This window comes from Artibeus jamaicensis, unplaced genomic scaffold (genome assembly GCF_021234435.1).
Source record: "Artibeus jamaicensis isolate MK-2021 breed Jamaican fruit bat unplaced genomic scaffold, CSHL_Jam_final contig_464, whole genome shotgun sequence".
Taxonomy (NCBI): Eukaryota; Metazoa; Chordata; class Mammalia; order Chiroptera; family Phyllostomidae; genus Artibeus; species Artibeus jamaicensis.
In genome coordinates, this window is record NW_026521842.1 from 13,549,465 (window position 1) to 13,570,646 (window position 21,182).

At 38.8% G+C, this 21,182-nt stretch overlaps 1 protein-coding gene and 1 pseudogene across 1 annotated transcript in view; both read left to right on the forward strand.

Moving 5' to 3' along the window:
- GLG1 (golgi glycoprotein 1) overlaps positions 1–21,182 on the forward strand; it is a 109,086-nt gene continuing 87,904 nt past the window's right edge. Inside the window, exon 1 of the mRNA XM_037144771.2 lies at positions 1–440. Coding sequence (XP_037000666.2) covers positions 12–440 — 429 coding nt within the window. The 5' untranslated portion in view covers positions 1–11. The remainder of the gene's footprint in view (positions 441–21,182) is intronic.
- LOC119048940 (polyadenylate-binding protein 4-like) overlaps positions 14,353–21,182 on the forward strand; it is a 28,182-nt pseudogene continuing 21,352 nt past the window's right edge.

The following is a 21,182-nucleotide window of genomic DNA, read 5'->3' on the forward strand; positions in this document are numbered from 1 at the left end:
GCGGACCCAAGATGGCGGCGTGTGGACGTGTACGGAGGATGTTCCGCTTGTCGGCGGCGTTGCAGCTGCTGCTGCTGGCGGCGGCTGGGGCCCAGAAACTACCGGGCCAGGGCGGCCACAGCCAGGGCCAGGGCGCCGGGGCCAACTTTGCGCCTTTCGAAAGGCAAGCTGGAGGCGGCGGTCCGGCGGGTCAGCTAATCCAGCTGCCTCCGTCATCTCAGCTCCAGCAGCAGCAGCAGCAACCGCCTCAGCCTCCACAGCCGCTTTTCCAGGCTGGTGGGCCTCCAGCCCGGCGGGGCGGAGCGGGGCCCGGCGGGGCTGGTGGGGGCTGGAAGCTGGCTGAGGAAGAGTACTGCAGGGAGGACGTGACCCGTGTGTGTCCCAAGCACACCTGGAGTAACAACCTGGCGGTGCTCGAGTGCCTGCAGGACGTGAGGGAGGTGAGGAGGCGGAACGGGGCCGGGAGGGCTAGTCCTAGTGCGGGCCGGTGGGTGTCGCCCGCCTTGGAAGCCGCTGACGCCGATCTGCCGCTTACCTCCCTTCCTCTGTGCAGTACTCGCTCCTTCCTTCTCTGTCCCTCTCTCCTCGGCGCATTCCGAGAAGACGCGCCCCCCACCCCCATCCCGTGCCCCGCCACCATCCCTCCCTGGTGCTGGGGAATGGGATGCAGACCCGGACTCCTGGTCTCAACCCTCCAAGGCCCAGAGCGTGTTTATGTTTGCTCCGGTCTTTTGTGTGATGCTGTAAGCACAGTTGCTCCTCGCCGAAGACCTGTTCAGGATTTTGCCATCAGTTTCGACTTGACAATTTGTGGCAGCCCTCTTTTAACGTGGAAATGGTTGGCGTACTTAAACGCTGTTAAAGAATGAACTGCTGTTTATTGCCAGTGATGTTTGTTTAGAGATCTTGGGTTCTTTTTGATGTGTATTGTAATCAACAACCGAATTTACTGTCTTGACCTCATTCTTTTGTAATTCGCCTGTTATCTACCGGGCAGTGGAATTGATGTATGCTTTCCCCCATTCACTTCTTTTTTTTTTCTTTTGTGTTTTAAGTTTAAGCAATTACTGAAAGTGATTTACAGTCCCAGAGCTTGAAAAGTTGGGGCAACATTTGAAGCTGTAATACATATACAGTATTTGTGATTGGGTTGTGTAGCCTTGTCTTTCTGATTTCTGAATGATTTTAACAATGCCTCTTAATGAAATCTGGATTTGATGTTATTTGACGTGATTCAGTTAAGTGATAGGGCATTTCTTCTCTAGATTTAGTGCTGCAAACATACATGCAAATAGGAGAATTTCCAAAGTTTGGGGGGCAAATCTGGTAGGGATACTTTAAAAAGTTTGGGTATATAGAATTAGGCCCAAAGGTTGACAAGTAGAATGAAGTTGGCTGTTTGATACCGTTTTGTTTGACAGATTGTATCATCAGAGTTGTTTGAAGTGTTCATGGTCATGGGAAGGCCACTGGTTTGTAGAGTAGTGCTATTCTTGGCAGTCCATCCCCACCCCCAGTTCCATGGTGGTATTTGGTTTATATTCTATACAAAGTAATTCACAAGAGGAAAAGACGTGCATAATCAGGAGCCAGGGAGAAAGGAAGTTTCCAGAGCGGCCAGAAATGTGGGGCCTTCCATGACTTCTCAGCTACAGCTTGAACACTAGGGAGATGATAATCTCTTGTATTCTCTGTGCTTCAGTTAGTCCTGTAGTAGATACAGGTGAGAGTCTTAACTATGTCAAGCTTTTTGGAATTTTTCTGTTGGCAGTTGCACATATATAATAGAAGTTGCTACCTCAAACTAGGATCCTGGTATCAGTGACTGAACACATTGTTAGTGGTTTGTGACAAAGCAAGACATTATCAGGACAAATGGCAAAAAGTGTTCTATTCAAGGAGTGCCTGTCTCTTTCTTTGTGTGCATCAGGGGCACCACTTACAGGAGCAGTTTTCCTTTGTCAGGCATGTAGAAGTATGTAGTGCCATATGTAATCCATAAATGGATCTAACCACTTTTGGCATCTGTTTCATTTAGTAGGTGCTATCTGTCTGGCATTACTTACTGTAAAGAACTTGCCCTGGGAATGTAGTCTTTGCTCCACCTTTGCCTGTAAGATTCTCGGCAAAGATACTGTTTCAGTAAGTACATTTTCTTCCTTTATGGGATGATATATAAACTCTTCCAGGGTAATCCCTGAGTCCATATTTCCTTTGTAACTTTACAGAGCACCTAGTTCAGTGCTGAGTCAGTTAATATTGTTGACTGGTTGAGGATGAGTAAACTATTGGAGTCAGTTTTATGCTTCAGAAGAAGAAAAAGTCTTATGTAATTTGGAGGCAGGGTTATTTAGGGGCAGAAGGGAGATTCTGAATTTCCAATTTAGTTAATTTTCCTCCAATTTTATATACATAAAAGTAGAGTGCCATGAACAACTGTGTATATTGTTCAGAAAGTGGAGCTATTTTTACCATTTTTTTCTTTAAAGGAAGCAGAGGAAGTTTTATTCCACTTTGTTTGAGAATTAGTTAAATCTAATTTGTGTGTTTGAAACAGTGTAAGTTAAAGTAAACTAGGTAAATATATTTGAAGTGAAATTATGGAATATGTTTTGTATTTTCTGTTCAGTAAGTAGGACTATTGATAGGAAAGTAGACATATATACCTCTTTATCCTTTGGGATACAAATTCAAGGATTTTTCTTTGCATACCTGCTGTTAGAATTATGAAAAGGCAAAACATATGGGTATTTAAATGGCTGCATAGTAAACTACATTTTAATTTTGAAACAATGTGGGGTATGTAGCATTAGGTTAAATCTGTTTTTTCCCTTTTTTAAAATATATTTTATTGATTATGCTATTACAGTTGTCCCAGTCTTCCCCTTCATTCCCCTCCCCCTCCCTCCATATTCCCCCCTTTAGTTCATGTGCATGTGTCACAAATTCTTTAGCCTCTACATTTCCGGTACTATTCTTGCCCTCCCCCTGTCTATTTTCTACCTATCATCTATGCTACTTATTCTCTGTACCTTCCCCCACTTCTCCTTCTCCCACTCCCCTGTTGCGAACCCATGTGATCTTCATTTCTATGTTTCTGCTCCTGATCTATCTGTCTACTTAGTTTGCTTTTGTTTTAAGTGTGGTTATTAATAACTGTGAATTTGCTGGGTTTTTTTTATTTAATTATTTTTCAAGTACAGTTTTCTGTCTATTTCTCCCATCCCAGCCCACCCCGCCCCGTGCTCCCCACCTCCCTCCCATTTCCACCCCCCTTAGCTATTGTCCCTGTGTCCTTTATACTTGTTCCTCTAAAGCCCGCCCCTTTTTCCCCTTAAATTCCCTCCCCTCTCCCCTCTGGTCGCTGTCCCGCTGTTCTCTATTTCAGTGTCTTTGTTTTTATTTTGCTTGCTTGTTTGTTTTGTGGTTTAGCTTCCTGTTAAAGGTGAGATCATATGGTATTTGTCTTTCAACACCTGGCTTATTTCACTCAGCATAATGCTTTCCAGTTCCATCCATGCTGTTGCAAAGGGTAGTAGCTCCTTTCTTCTCTCTGCTGCATAGAATTCCATTGTGTATATGTACCATAATTTTTTGATCTATTCATTTACTGACGGGCACCTAGGTTGCTTCCAACTCTTGGCTATTGTAAATTGTGCTGCTATGAACATTGTGGTGCATAGGTTCTTTGAGGTTGGTGTTTCAGGGTTCTTAGGATATAATCCTAACAGTGGAATTGCTGGGTCAAAAGGCGGGTCCATTTTTAGTTTTCTGAGAAAATTCCATACTGTTTTCCATAATGGTTGTACCAGTCTGCAATCCCACCAACAGTGAACTAGGGTTCCCTTTTCCCCACAACCTCTCCAACATTTGTTGTTTGTTGCTTTGTTTATGATGGCCATCCTGGCCGGTGTAAAGTGGTATCTCATTGTGGTTTTAATTTGCATCTCTGTGATGGCTAACGATATTGAGCATCTTTTCATGTGTCTCTGGATCTTATGTATGTCCTCCTTGGAGAAGTGTCTTGTTCAAGTCCTTTGTTGTTTTTTCACTGTTCATATTTTTTATCTTCTTTTTCTTAGATAAATCCCTTTAACATTTCATATAATAAGGGCTTGGTGATGTTGAACTCCTTGAACTTGACCTTATCTGAGAAGCACTTTATCTGCCCTTCCATTCTAAATGAAAGCTTTACTGGATAGAGCAATCTTGGTTGTAGGTCTTTGGATTTCATGACTTGGAATACTTCTTTCCAGCCCCTTCTTGCCTGTAAAGTCTCTTTTGAGAAATTAGCTGACAGTCTGATGGGAACTCCTTTGTAGGTGACTGTCCCCTTATATCTTGCTGCTTCTAGGATTCTCTCCTTCATTTTAATCTTGGATAGTGTAATGATGATGTGCCTTGGTGTGTTTCTCCTTGGGTCCAACTTCTTTGGGACTCTCTGAGCTTCCTGGATTTCCTGGAAGTCTATTTCCTTTAACAGGTTGGAGAAGTTCTCCTTTATTATTTGTTCAAATAAGTTTTCCACTTGTTGGTCTTCCTCTTCCCCTTCTGGTACCCCTATAATTCAGATGTTGGAATGTTTAAAGATGTCTTGGAGGTTCCTAAGCCTCTCCTCATTTTTTGAATTCTTGTTTCTTCATTCTTTTCTGTTTGGTTGTTTCTTTCTTCCTTCTGGTCCACTCCATTGATTTTAGTCCCAGTTTTCTTTCATCATTATTGGTTCCCTGTGCATTTTGCTTCATTTCACTTAGGGTAGCCTTCATTTTTTTCATCTAATTTGTGACCAAAATGAACCAGTTCTGTGAGCATCCCAGTCACCAGTGTTTTGAACTGTGCATCTAATAGGTTGGCTATGTCTTGGTTGCTTAGAATTATTGGCTCTGGGACTTTGATTTGTTCTTGTGTTTGAACCATAATGTTTTGATTTGTTCATGCCTGTTACATTTGAGGGGCGGAGCCTAGGTGTTTACCAGGATGGGGCAACCCATGTCCCTGGGTTGTGATGCTTTATGTGGGGGCAGGGTCAGAGGGAGCGATGGCGCTCGTTTTTCTCCCCCTCTCTGGGATTTTGGTTCCCTCTGACACTTCCCACAAGCAAATTGGGTCCTTCCAGTGCTGGTTCCCTGGTGGGTGGGCTTGTATAGGTTCTAGGACCCTGTGGGTTTCTCCAACGAACTCTCCTATGAGGCTGGGAGCCTCTCTCCATACCTCAACCTCCAAAAATTTTTTTAAACAATCAGTGCGGTGCTTTTAGGCTTTTATTTCCTGTCGCTGGGGCTCTGGGTTGTATGGTTTGTCTCATTGACTGTTTTTAAACCTGCCTGGTTTATCTTCATGCAAATGTGTGCCCAGGGTCAGCCAGCTGCCCTTGGGAGCCTCACTCAGTTTTTATCCCTATGCCTGCTGGGGCCCAATAACCACCTTTGCCTGCTGGGACCCCTCTCTGCTGGCTGCCAACTTCACCCCTCTTACTGGTTTGGATGAATGGTTCATTGTCAGACTTCGGGACAGTTAATTTTCTGTTTTGGTTGTGTTTTTGTTTCTAAAACATTGTTGTTTTTAAATTTGGTTGTTGCGAGGAGGTACAGTATTTCCACCTATGCCTCCATCTTGGCCGGAAGTCCCCCTTTTTTAATTCTAGTTTTCTATTACAGTTTATATTCAATACTTCTTTGTATTAGTTTCTGGTGTGCAGCATAGCATATGGAAACTAATTTTCATACAGGTTATCATACAGGTTTCATAGTAGTATTCATACAGGTTATCAAGTTAAGTCTTTAGAAAACATTTTTTAATTTTTTGATGAGAGAGACAGAGAGAGACATTGATTTGTTGTTTTACTCATTTATACACTCATTGGTTGTTTCCTGTATGTACCTTGACCAGGGATGGAACCCACAACCTTGGTGTGTCAGCACAATGCTCTAACCAACTGAGCTACCCTCCAGGGCAAGTTTAAGCCTTAAATTAAAATATGTTAAGGTACTCCGTAGCGTAGTGTTCAAAGTTATGTAGCAGTTCGCTTACAAAATATACTTTAAAGGTATTATGGTTACCTTTAAATAATTTCAACTGATATTAGTCATAGTTTAACTAATGCATCATACAAGTGTGCTAACAAATTAAAAATATATGTAGAAATTATATTAAAGTTGCATACAGACTCTAGATTAGTTTACAGCTTTTTCTCAGTCAGTTTGGCCATTATTTTGAGTGTGTGTTAATCCAGGGATTCTTCCTTTTTAAAACACTCTTGATGAGTCGTTTTTTTTAAAAGGTCAAGTATCCAGGGGGCCCACTGTTAAAAAGTAGGTGTAATAGTTGTAATGGTGGGATAGTAGAGTTCTAGGGTGTGTGTGTGTCTACTGAATTAGTAGTTCTGGTCAATGGAAAAAAAAAACGAGAAAGTACAGGGAAAAGGAAAAATAAACCTCAGAACTGCTACATCAGCTAGCAGGAGCTGGAGCCATTTTTCTGTGGCATTCACATCAACCATATACTTTATAAGGCCATTTCTGGGTTCTACCTCTCCTGTAAGACTCTCAAAACTCTCATGACCCTTACAGTAGCCCTCTGGCCCACCCCCCGCCCTTGAGGCCCTGATGGCTACGCTGTGTGTGAGACACAGCCTACTCCACCACAAACCCAGTTCTCCCAGCAGACCCACAGAGAGGTCACCATTGATCAGTGTGCTAAGGGAGGCCTGGATGAACTGGATGTGGCTGTAGCTCAAGCTTGTTGGTGGGTCACCTTCGCTGGCTGTGTGATTGGTGTAGGGCTGCTTCTCCTGGCATCACTCTGTGCCCTGGTGGCTGGGGGAGGGGTCAGGGAAGTTGCTATGCTGCACTGGACCCCCAATGTAGGATTGATGCTGGGGGTGGGTGCAGTCCATCTATTCCACATGCAGGAGGTCAAGGGCTTGTGTAGGACCTGGGTTGAGCTCCAGCATGTGCTGGGAGGGGCATGGGAGGCCCAGGACTCGGGCCCAGAGTCTCAGCCAGCCTTGTTCCTGGGACATCAGGAGGGGAACAAGGCTAAGAACCAGTAAAGACTGACACTTTAAAAAAATAAAAAAGGAAGAGAAAAGAAAAATACACCATGGAGTAAAAGGTGGAAGAGCAGTTAATACTAGTGCAAAAGAAGATACAGCTCTCTAGTTAGTATTTGATAAAGAGATAAGACACACTTATGTTAAGAGTAATTTTAAAATACTTGATGTATTTTTGGCTGAAATAACTAGTAGTATCTTGTGTTCAGAAGTTTTAGATGGAGACATTTGTTCCTTAGGAGTTTATTAGTACTGTACATAGTTTGTCTTAGTTTTTTTTGTTAGATTTAAAAATTTTTCTAATTTGGAAATTTCAAACATACACAGAATAGTATGGTGACTCCCCATGTACGCATCACCCAGCTTTGACTATCTTTTAGGGGGTGGGGAGCACAGGGTTTGGGAAACGGCATGTTTTAGCGAGTCCCAGACACTGCCTCATCGTTCTCTCATACTTCCATGTGTATCTCTGATAAGGACTTAAAAAATAAAACTAGAACCTAAGTGTAAGTTTTAATATTAAAAATATTTAATAATAATGATATGTAATATCATGAAATATTTCTTCAGAATTTCTTGGTATCTTCTCTTGGTATATTAATTTCAGACTATAAATTTGTAAACCAATTATCTCTAAGCTATGCATAGAGTGAATGCTTTGCAAATATTTATTTAAGATGACCTAATTTTTGTATTGAACAGGAGTTAACATTTCAACATTAACAAACTATAAGCCCACTTTCAAACTTACAGGTGAACATTTTTCTTACTATATTCTTAACCTTCACTTAACTGTGCCCTAAGATAGTGTACCCACTATCTGTATTATGTCATTTAATACTTTCAATAGCCCTGTGAGGTAGAGACTGTTATCTTATTATCTTAGTTGAGAAATAGGCTCAGAAAGATGAAGTAATTTGTCCAGCATTATAGTCTAAGTGGTTGAGCTGGTATTCAGGAAATTCTTTTGGACTTCAAAGACCATCATTTTTCCAATCTTCCACGGATGGTTGCAGCTAGGGACGTTACTGTGTGACTGTTGGAATGCCTGGCATTCATATAGAACCTTCTTCACTTCACCAACAAACACAGTTGGACAGAAACAATTGAAGTATTAATGGATTTCTCAGGCAGATAGGCCAGCATTATTAGACAAAGCTAATTTAATTACTAGTCTGAGTTCATGATGAGCAGAATTCCTTCTTAATGAAAAGAATTTTTTTAGATTTTACTTATTTGTCTTTTTAGAGAGAGCAGAAGGAAGGGTGAAAGAGAGGGAGAGAAACATGGATGTACAAGAGAAACATCGATTGTTTGCCTCTCACACACCCCAAATGGGGACCTGGCCTGCAACCCAGACATGTGCTGTGACTGGGAATCGAACCAGTAACCTTTCATTTTGCAGGATGATGCTCAGCCCACTGTACCACACCAGTCAGGGCATAATGAAAAGAATTTTTAAACTCCTCTTACCTTAAGCAAGATTTGTGCTATTATAATGTAAAAAAATTAGATATATCTTTCTACTCTTTGTATAGAATCCACGGAGGGGCACAGATTGTGAATGAAGACTGCAGCTGGCACTGTCATTAACTAATTGGATGACTGTGGGCAAGTCATTGTACCACTCTGAGTCTCAGTTTCCCATGTGTTAAATTAGAGGCTTGAGTAATAATACAATTTTAAGATTCCTACTATTTAACCTGTGACTTGTATGAGGGGGGGACCAAAAAAGAAACCCATCAGAATTATATTATGGAGAGCGGGGCCTTTGTAGTACAGGTTTCCCCTGCTAGGTGAGTATTCTAGGAACCCACCTGTGTCCATGTACCAGCTGGCACTGTTGTGAGAGGCTGCACGTGGCTTCAGTGAATTTTTTTTGAAACCTCTTTCAGCACATTTCCCATTTCATGGTAGGCAATTTACAAGCACAATTGTCCATACCGTGCTCTGAGTGTTTAGCAGTTTTTGACCAAAAACAGTGCAACCCCGTGCCCCATGCTTCCTATTCACCTGATCTCACCCTGAGCAACTTTTTTTGTTTCTCTGGATGAAAAAAGTCCTCAAAGGGAATCGTTTTGCCAGTGTGGAAGAGGTGAAACAAAAAAATGGCAGAAGCACCCAAAGGCATCAGAATTGACGAGTTCAAAACTGTTTTGAGCAGTGGAAAAAAATGTCTTGACAGGTGTATTGCATCAAATGGAGAGTACTTTGAAGGTGACTGAAGTTTAAACATGTAAGAATATAATATTTGGTGTAATACACAGTTTTTTATAAATAAATTTTAGTTTTTTGGGGGGTCCCCCCTCATGTATATATATTCTCTGCATGTATATATTGTACAATTATACCTCAGAGGTGTTGTGGATTCAGTTCCAGACTACCACAGTAGACTTGTAATCTTTTTTGCTAGTGGAGGGTCTTGCCCTCATTTTGTAAAAAATGCAACATTTGTAAAGTATGGTAAAATGAGATATACCTGTAGTTTCTAAGATTTATATGTGTATGATCTGATTCCTTATTCATTCATGAGAGAAATAGTGGTCTGAATAATGCAAACAGCAATTAATCCAAACATCGTTTGGCTTTAGGATGTATTATGATTGTTTTGTTTGAGCCATAGGAATTTCCTCCTATGGTAACTCTCAGTGGTTGGAAGCAATCTAACCACATAATCAAGGCATTATTGATCTCCTGTCCTGCACCTATCACTGTGGAAGAACACTAGCACTTTAAGACACCACCATCTCTTACAGTTGGTTTGATAAATGAGACTAATCAAGAAATGTTATGTAAGACAGTATTAATCACTTTGTGTCAACGTACTTGCAATACGTTTTTTAGAGCAATGAAAAGTGCACAAAATTAAGGATTTAGACTTGGATGGAACTCAGCTCTGCCACTTTTAGCCTAAAAATTATATCACTTTTCCCTCCTTAAATAGGGAATGTCTATTTTAGTCCTATTGTAACTGAAGATATCCATGAATTCTTGAGCTTGATGTACTAATTATATTTCTCTAATGTATACTAAACAAAATATACAGCAATTGAAGTACACAATTCTAATGCATAACCACCTAAAATCATGTTGCTAACCACCTATGGTACATGCTTTGGAAAATGCTAAGACTGGATTATCTCTTAAGATGTTTCTGGCTGGTACTTTGTGATTTTGTGATCTGTAGAAATACAAAAGATTGCAATGGAATCATAAGCACAGGAGAAGAGGAGAGATGCTTTGATAATTTCAGGGGGCTTACTTACTAAAGAAGAGTTTGAGAATTTTTTCAGAGTCTGTTTATAAAGGATCTTACATGCACCACCAGCTGGTTCTCCAAGTAAAGCCCAGAAATGGAATATGTTTTTATCCCAACCTGAGATAAAAATATTTCTGTAGATAATTGAGAGTTACTTATAAAGTAGCACTGTCATTTATGGCAAACACTTTTAAGAAGCTGCTTGATAAAAAAAAGTGCTTTATAGCATATAGTTGCTTAATAATTTATTGTTCTTTGGAAGAAAATAAAATGCTTGAACAATCCAAAAGATAAAATGGTACATTTTCTTTTGTATATTTCTCCTAATGTGTTCAAAACAAATTTAATCAGCAGTAAATCAAAAATATTTCTGAGATACTTATACAGTATTTTTAAAAGAAGCAATTGAATGGCTTATAGGATGTCATGCTCATTAATTTTTCTTTCAGCAAACATTTACTGAATACTTAGTATTTACAGAACACTGTGTTTAGTGTAGAGGATACAAGTATTTGAGAATGACTTTTCTGTGTGCCCTGTCATAAGGGACAAGATGTTTTCTGGGCATTATATCACATTTAATCCTATGAGAAGTATATTATTATTTTAAAATGTTTTTAAATATTAATTTTTTTAGAGAGAGAGGTTACAGAAGGGAGAAAGAGAGGGAGAGAAACAGTGATTGGTTGCCTCTTGCAAGTGCACTATGGGGGACTGAACCTGGAACCCAGGCATGTGCCTTACCTGTTGTTGGAACTGGTGACCTTTGGGTTCACAGGCCAATGCTCAACTAACTGAACCACTCTGGCCAGGCTTGATGTTTATTTATTTTAATGAGGAATCTTCCTTAGGTCCAGTAAATAGTAGAATTAAGATTTGAAAGTAGGGCCCTGGCTGGTGTAGCTCAGTGGATTGGGCCTGTGAACCAAAGGATTGCGGTTCAGTTTCCAGTCAGGGCACATGCCTGGGTTGCAGGCCAGTTCCCAGCAGGGGATGCATGAGAGGCAACCATACATTGATGTTTTTCTCCCTCTCTCCTTCCCTTCTCCTCTAAAGATAAATAAATAAAATAAAATAAATAAGTTATCTAAATTGAGATCTGCTATAAGGGTAAAATATATACTTGATTTTGAAGAGTTAGTATAGCCCCCCTCAAATGTAAAGTGTATCTCATTAATTTTTATATTGATTACATTTTCACTTTTTATTTTATTTTATTTTTAATTTATTTATTCTTAGGGGGAAGGGAGGGAGAGAAACATCAGTGTATGGTTGCCTCTGGTGGGCCCCCTGCTGGGAACTGGCCTGCAACCCAGGCATGTGCCCTGACTGGGAATCGAACTGCGGTTGTTTGATTTGCAGGCCTGCACTGAGCTACACCAGCCACGGTGATTATATTTTTAAATGATAATATTTGGATATGTTGGGTTTTGAAATAAATTTTACTTTTTATTGTTAATGTGACTATTAGAAAACATAAAATAATATAGGTGGCTGACATTATATTTCTATTGGACAGCACAGACCTAGAAGAAGAAAAAGATATCTTCATTCTAAAAACCATAATACAAGTTATAAAATAATAAGTGCTACAAGACAAAGATAAATCAGATGCTGTGGGCATACAGTAGAAGAAATGGGGGATCAGAAAAAAATCTCTTTAGTATTTTTTATTCTTCTTAAATTAGTAGTTCATATGGTATTCCTTAATTTAGCTATCTTAAAAGCCCTCCCAACCTGGTTAATGAATGGCTCTCTTCTTGTTTGTTTTTTTAAAATTTATTTAATTATTGTTCAAGTACAGTTTTCTGTCTTTTACACCCATCCCAGCCCACCCCCCCATCTCTTCTTCAACATGCCTAATTTATTAGTTGTAATGGGTGCTATAGCTCCTTCCACTTGAGAAGAACAATACTCTTATGAAACTGTAAGTCATAAGTGACTCATCTGTGTTTGGTTGAGCTAAATAAATTTGAAGCTTAAGAAAGAATCTCCAGGATGGCCCCAGCTGTGCCAGTACTAACCCTTGTTAGTACTGCATTAAAATAGAGTGTGGAGGGATAAGCAGTGTGGCCTGGACTCTAGAAACAAGGGACTAAGAGAACCAAGCATCTGTTTTCATTTACCTTTAATAACTTTACTGAAATTAGAAAATTTTGTTAGATTGAATGCATGGTATTTACGGTACCTATAAATTCACCTATTGAAGGCTTGAGTAACATCTATAACTCTTTATAGGGGAAGTCACAGTGCAAAATGGGTGCTGACTTAAATTCCTGCATTTGTATGCTTGTGAAACAGAACACACTCTTAAAATGGTTTTGGGTTTCTTTAAAAAATACCAAGATGTATAATTAAAATAATAAGCAAGATAAACAGTGAGGTGAAGTGAAAAGAGCCAGGAGAATGTGAATGTAAGTCAAAAATCAATTCAAATGCAAAATTACAAAAAAGAACCAAAGAAAAGGAAATCATGTTTAAAGAAGTGTTCTGTTATCTAGGAAGGTTTCATTTGTAATTTAAGTTTAAATTAGAGAGACAGCCTGCAGGTCTCTTAACCGAACTCCCAAAGTTCCTGCATTGGCCACAGTAGGTCTGCCATGTGAGAAAGGACATGATGTGGACAAAACTGCACAAGGGGGCACCAAGTGGAGAGTTTTAATCATGAACAGAATCTGCCACCCATTGATTAGTGCCATCCACAGAGCACACCTGTTACTATGAAATAAAAATCAGAAGAGAGGTCCCGTAGTTATGTGGAGCCCTTGGGAGGGGAAGCAGTATTGTGAGTGGAAAAATAGAATGGGCTTTGAACTCCAAAATGTATAGATAAAAATCTATGTGTGGAGATAAAAACCTGGCTCACTTACCACTTACTGTGACTTTGGACAGATTAATCTCTTGCACTTGCAATTTTCTTATTTATAAAATTGAGATATGAAACCTACTCCCAACAGTAAGGTTATGGTGAGGATAAAAAAATTTAAAATATATAGCCCATCCATCAAACTGTATTTGTCCATAAATGATGGTTCCTTTCCCTTTGTTGTTGCAGATGAAATCATTGAAGATAAGATAAGGCTTTATATTATGTGTTAAATATCTTAAGAGAAAAGTTAAGAAACATTGATATAGTCCTACCAGGTATTTAAAATGTATATGCTGTGAGATTATGGAATGCTAAGGGGTAAATTCTCTAGGTAAAATAATTTGGTTCTACCAAATGTTTTTTAGTTCTTTCAGCTGAAATAATGACTAAACTTAGAATATAGAATATACTATATATATATATATATATTCTATATATATATCTAGTATGTATAGAATATACTTAAATAGATAGAATATACTGTCTATCACACCAAGGAAAACTCTTGTTTTCTCAGAGAAGAGGGAAGAATATAGTTCTTCTATTCTGGAGACTGTCTACTTAAAACAGATCCTCCATTGAATGCAGTGACTAATGCATAGCTGTTCTATCAGCTGAGGAACCGCAGGCATTGATTGTATCTTTTGCCCTTTGTAAAATGGTAAAATGAGATAAATATAAAAATTGTCAATGTAAGAAACATCCAGACTTGTAGAGATATTTTTTAGGTTTATTTGAGCCAAACTGACAACAATTGCTGGGAAGCCAAATCTCAGTGGATTAAGAAAATGCTCCAGAGAATGGCAGTTTGGTAGCTTATTTTATACATTAAAATCAGAGTAGGAGACATAAAGGAGAGTTACATGAAATTCATTGGTGGTAGATTAGGGAGGCAGGAGAAAGCAAAAAGGGGAAATCTCTGAGATTGGAAAAAGTTCGATCGAGAGACACATACTTTTACATTGGTGGGTACAGGATAGTTACCATTTAGGGGCTTCTGTGGTCTTGTGCTCTGGTGGGAGGTTGTACCTTGGAGGGTCCAGAAAAGGGGGTTTACTCTGACATTCCAAGGGTATGTTACCTTAGAAGCAAAAAGACAATATAGACAGCCTTTCTTAAGGTAAAGACAGGTTTTGTCAAGGAAACTACATGCCTAGAGTGTGACTACCCGCCATGATCTACTTTGAGGTAAGAGTTTTTATGTTCAGACTATCCTATGTGGTTACTTTCAGTCTCTGAGTTTTTAAGGCCCCCTATGCAGGTTACTGAGCTTGTCAGGTTTAGTATGTGGCCCTTTTTCATCCACAAAATCACTGGAATTTCCCCCAAAGTTGGCAGCTTTTCAGAGGGAAAGTAATGTGTAAGGACTTTTATACTGCTATTAAACAGTCTATTAAAGTTTAAATACATATTGTAAATTAATCATTCATTAAGGACAGTGCAAAATATTTTCAGTATGTAACCTTGTTTCTGAAGTAATTAGGTAGCAGCGTTAGTTTTGAAAGTTAAAATTCTATCATCTCATATTAAAACTCAAATTTGATAGATTTATTAGGACCTGGCTATTTGTTATGAGTATAGATGAAAACTTTTAGTGTGGTTGTTGTTTTTATCATCATGAGAAGTTTCGAGGATTTATACTATTGTATACTGATTTTTTTTTCAACTCTATAGTGTACCAGAATAGAGGAAATCAGGGTAATGAAAGCAGAAGTCAGAAGACATTGGTGCAGTTGCCGTCATCCTATGGAAACAAACTCACCGCCTTGAGCCTCTCGGTCTCAGTCTGCCTCTCCCACTCTGTAGTCCTTCCCTCTGGCTCTTTATACAACATCCTGCTTTCTCAACACCCACAAATACAGTGTAGTGGTGGGGGCTTCCAGAGAGTAGCAAGGTACAGCAATTGAGTTTACAGGGTTTACTGTAGTTGTTGGTAGAAATTTTAAATTTAGTGGTGTGAGGGTTTTTTGCACCACAGTATTGCTCTGTAGCCTTCCTTTTGCACAGCCCAATGCACCTCTCCCCACTATCCTTTAAGCATTGTTTCCAGGCTTCATTGCTTGCATTAGATTGAACCATAAGAAATTACCAATATTTGATCATGTTTGACTTACAAAAGCAGCAGTTTTATGTGGTTGAACCTAATTGTTTAAATTTTGAGTAAACAGTATCTCCTTTCCAGCAATTTCATTGCTCCTTTTTTTAAAGAAAAGATTTTATTCATTTATTTTTAGAAGGAGAAAGAAAAACATCAGTCAGTTTGCCTGTTGCACATCCGCAACTGGGGACCTGGCCTGCAACCCAGGTGTGTGCCCTCCCTGGGAATCTAACCAGTGACCTCGATTTGGAGGACGGCATCCTGCATCCCTGACCTGGACCCACATCAGTCAGGGCTCATGGCTGCCTTTTGTATAATCTTGAAATCTATAGTTACAAACTAGGAGATAGGAGGAATTAGTCATTTTAGAGGTCTTCCTCAAATTTTTTTTCCAGTTTCTCATTTGGCTTATCTATCTATCCCCTTAACTAAAAGAAGAAAAGCACTTACTTTTATATTTCTACTGTACTTTTTACTCATTCATTTATAAGTATTTACTGACCATTTACTTTATGAATTAATTAATTAGCAAGATTATTATTTGGCATGAAAAAAGGTGACTTGAGAGTTGTTTCATTTAAATGTGTTTTGAAACTTTTCTTAACTCCTTTACAGTAGAAGTGTAGGACCAGGTGTAACTATTAGAGAGGGACTCCCAAATATTCTTGCTTTTTAAAACCAGATTGTGGACCTTACCACCTTGTCCCTAAATGTTTCATTATTCTGAGTCAAGTTGCTATCCAACATTTAATTTATAGAACCCTTTGTATCTCATTTGCAGTTCTGGATAATGGTATGTAGCAGATAGGATAGATATCAGCCTTATTTACAGATTTAAAAAAATGAATCAAGCCCTGGCTGGTGTAGCTCAGTGGATTGAGTGCAGACCTGTGAACCAGAGGATTGTGGTTTGATTTCCAGTCAGGGCACATGCCTGGGTTGCAGGCCAGTTCCCAGCAGGGGACGCGTGAGAGGCAACCATACATCAGTATTTCTCTCCCTGTCTTCTCCCCTTCCCCTCTAAAGATAAATAAATAAAATCTTTAAAAATAAATAAAATTTAAAAATGAATCAGATGGGCTGTGCTTTGCATAAGTATTAAGAAACAGTTTAGCCCTGGCTGGTGTAGCTCAGTGGATTGAGTGTGGGCCTGCGAACCAGACAATCGCGGTTTGATTCCCGGTCAGGGCACATTCCTGGGTTGCAGGCCAGTTCCCTGCAGGCCAATTCCCAGCAGGGGACACACGAAAGGCAACCATACATTGATGTTTCTCTCCCTCTCTCCTTCCCTTTCCCTCTAAAGATAAATAAATAAAATCTTTAAGAAAAAAAGAAACAGTTTAGACTCCAACTCAAGTCTTTTTAAGTTCAGAGTTTTCGTTTTTTGTTACCACATTGCTTTTCTGATAACTTTCACATATATCTATGTATATATAGTATTTTCATATTATTGTTTTTCATATTTTATATATTCCTTTCCTATTTTTATTTAAATCTGTCAGTATTTGAACACATACCATGTGCCCATTATTTTTTTAAAAAATAATTTTGTTCGTTTATTTTTTAGATCTTATTTATCTTTAGAAGGTAAGGGAAAGAGAGAGGGAGAGAAATATCAATGTATGGTTGCTTCTCATGTGTCCCCTGCTACGAACTGGCCCCTACTGGGAACTGGCTTGCAACCCAGGCATGTGCCCTGACTGGAAATTGAACTGTGATCTTTTGGTTGAAGGCCCGTGCTCAATCCACTGAGCTACACCAGCCAGGGTCCATTATTTCTTCAAATAGTTTTTTTGTTCCTTCTCTCCTGCGCTCTAATCTTACATAGATTAAGTGCTTTTTATTGACTCACGAATCATAAGGCTCTGTTCTTCACCCTTCCCTCCTCCCAACAGTAGCCCCCACTCCCAGTTTAGTTTTATGTAATCACCACTGCTGTATCTTTATGTCCACCAGTCTTTTCTTCTTTAGTTTTCAGTCTGCTATTAATGCCATCTAGTGAATTTTTTAATTTAAGATATTCTATTTTTCAGCTGTAGAAGTTTGATTTGGGTCATATTTCTATATATGTATGTGTGTATGTATGTATATATTCCATTTCTCTCTTAATTATGCTTATGTTTTCCTTTATATTCTTGAGTATACTTACAATAGCTGTTTTAAGGTCTTCATTTGCTAATTCCATCATCAGTCATTTCTTGGTCTTTTCCTAATGATTAATTTTTCTCCTGGTGATTTCATTCCCGCTCCTTTGCATGTGTGCTAATTTTTTATTGGATATTGGCCATTGTGACTTTTACATCTTTGAGTGCAGAATTTTGTTGAATTATTTTCAAGAGTGTTGTATTTTGCGTGGTACTGAGATTAGTTTGGTCCTTCAGAGACTTGTTTTTAAGCTTTTCAAGAACAAACAAACCTTCATTCTGTGCCTAATTGATTTGTTCTGCTAAGATGTGGCTCTTCCCGGGACTCTACCCTCTGTCCCAAGTTATATGAGGTCCTTCCTTTCTAGCTGGTGGAAATGAACTACACTCCCTTCCTTGGGTGAGCTTCAGGAATTAATTTGGTCTGTTTGCTCTTGTATTTTATTTCCCATCACACGTGTATAGGACAGGACTTGACTCAAGGGAATCCCTCTGCAGCTCTCCTGGGATTTTTGTGCAACTGCCCTTTTCAGGATTCGGTCTTGCAAATTTTAGCCACCATGGATTCCCTGAACTTTGATTTCTCTCCTCTATTCTGTAAGAATGCTGGTTTCTGTTTGGGTTCTCCCTCCCTGTCCTGCAGCCTAGAAACCACCTCCAGGCAGTAAGCCGGGGGGTATCATCAGGTTCACCTTGTTTATTTTCTTTCTTTCAGGATTTATAGTTCTAGGCTGCCTGTTGTCCAATGACTAAAAATTATTTCTTGTATTTTTGTCTAGTTAATTACTATAGGGCAATTCCTGTAGTAAATAATCCTTCATTGAGTGGAAGTAAAAGTCATCATCCCTTGAATTTTAACTTCTGTCATATCAAATGGAAATAAATGGAAAGAAATTGTTAGAAAAGGAAATTGAGCCCTGGCTGGTGTCTGGTGTCGCTCAGTGGACTGAGTGCTGGCTGGCCTGTGAACCAAAGGATCACTGGTTCGATTCCCAGTCAGGGCACATGCCTGGGTTTTGGGCCAGGTCCCTGGTTGGGGGCGCATGAGAGGCAACCACACATTGATGTTTCTCTCCCACTCTTTCTCCTTCCCTTCCCCTCTCTCTCAAAATAAATAAATAATTTAAAAAGAAATGGGGAATTATTAAAATTGCAAATATATGTATATATTTTTTGACTCAACAGCCCTACACCTGAAAATATGTATGTAACTGTGATGAATGAACAGTGGGAGGTATTTAATTGAAGGATTTTTTGGTAATGGGAACCAATTGGAAGCAACCCAACACTTTTCAATAAGGGAATAAATAAATTATTGTGCTTCTATACAATGCACTATTGTATAGTTAAAAACATTATTGTGCATCTATACAGTGAACTGTTATATTGCTGTGGAAAAGAAGCTCTTTATGTCAGGTATGGAGAGGTCTTCAAGATCTGTTGTTAAATGAAGAAAGTCAAATTCCACTCAATATAGGATACTCTCTTTTTTGTAATCAAGGAGGAAGAATAAAAATATTTGTTATTCTTTGCTTGCATTTGCATTAGAATGCACTGGGGGTGCACAAGAAACTAAAATAATGGAGGGTTAAAGTAGGTGGGGAGCTTTTTGCTATGTTTTTTATATTTTTATTTTTTTAAAGAAAATATATGAACCATATATGTATATGTTGCATATTTAATATTTTTTGGAGTTTATTTTAAACTGTCTTTTATTATTATTATATCCATTATTTTTTAAATTTTACTTATTTATTTAAAGTTAGTGAGGCAAGGAGAGAAAAACATTGATTTGTTGTTGCACTTATTGATGCATTCATTTGTTGATTCTTGTATGTACCCTTACTGGGGACCGAACCCACAACCTTGGCGTAGCAGGATAACACTCTAACCAACTAAGCTACCTGGCCATGGCCAAATTGTCTTTAATTGAAACTGAATTTATTGGGGTGACATTGGTTAATAAAACTATACATATTTCAAGTCTACAACTCCATAATACATCATCTGTATGCCGTATTGTGTGTTTATCACCCAAAGTCAGGTCTCCTTGCCTCACTATTCATCTTACTATAAATAACGTGAATCATCCATCCACCTGGGAAAGAAATATATGTACCCCCTGGAAAACCCAGTTTAAATTATTGGACTTAAATATTAAAGAGAAACCAAACCACTCCGTTGTAATACATACTATTATTTCACAAAGATTTAAGTATCGTAACATAGTAACACATTATTGAAGTTTTTATTTTTAAGTATGTTTTATAAATTTTATTTTGTACAGAAACAATCCCTTGAGAAAGAAACTCTCATTTTCTTAAGGGGTATGCTATATTAATAGATTTTTTTAAATGTTGAACTAGTGTTCATTTTTAAATTTTAGAAAGATAAATTTAATTTGTCATAATTTTACTTAAAATTTTTGAATTTATGATTAGAATTTAGGGACCAATTTATAAAATGAAACTATTTGATACTGATATCACATAGTATAATTGAGAAGAATGTTATAAATAATGTAATCATACTGTGTGAGAAACACTTCCTGCCCTGGCTGGCATGACTCGGTGGATTGAGCATGCCGGTTCAATTCCCAGTCAGGGCACACGCCTGGGTTGCGGGCCAGGTCCGCAGGAGGGGGCACATGAGAGACAACCACCCATTGATGTTTCTCTCCCACTTTTTCTCCTTCCCTTCCCCTCTCTCTAAAAATAAATAAATAATTTTTTTAAAAGAAAAGAAACACTTCCTAAGAGATGGTTATAAATATGTTGCCAACAAAACTTGGTTAATCTTAGGCATTTGTGATGCAATAAATAGTCACATTGCCAAGGTAATATCACTAGTGGTGGTCTTCAAGGAGAATGAAGGAGAGTCAAAGAGAAGGCTCAGTCAGTGTCTTTCAAAGCCATAGCTGGTGGGAAAGGCTACCCTGAGCACATGACATTAGTGTTCTTGGAAAATTGAACTTTTTAAAATATTCTTTTTAATTTAATTGTTGTTCAAGTGCAGTTTTCTGTCTTTTACTCCCATCCCAGCCTACCCCCCAGCAAAGTGAACTTTTAAGTGAAATGTCTGTGTTAGCTTAGATTTGTATTTGATAGAAATAGGAATCACTGAAGATTATTGGGTAGGAGAATTGCATGGTAAAATAATTAAGGAGATTGGCCCTGGCTGGTGTAGCTCAGTGAATTGAACCCAGGCATGCAAACCAAAGGATCACTGGTTCAATTCCCAGTCAGGGCACATGCCTGGGTTGTGGGCTAGGTCCCCAGTTGGGAGCACGTGAGAGCAACCACACATTGGTGTCTCTCTCCCCCTCTTTCTCCTTTCCTGCCCCTCTCTCTAAAAATAAATAAAGTCTTTTAAAAAATAATAATTAAGGAAATTATTTTTGTGCAATGTGGACTGTAGTATGAAAAATCTGAAGGAGCTCATTAAATAAATTGCTTTTGTAATTAAATTGTAAGGTAAAGACTTGAACTACAGTGAACTAGTAGCAATGAAGATGGAAATGTGATTGATGGGAGACTCATTACCTAGGTCAAATTTAGAGTGCTTTTATTCTTTCATTTGACAAATTTTGGATATTATTTACTACCCGCCTAAAACTTAATGGTAGATGCTGGGAATATAGTGATTATCAAACCCTTCACCTCCCATTCCTAAAAGACATGTCCCTGCTGTCGTGAGTTTCCCATCTACTAGAAGTGGCAGCCATTAAAGAATCACAAAATGGGGGGGGGAATGGGAGGGAG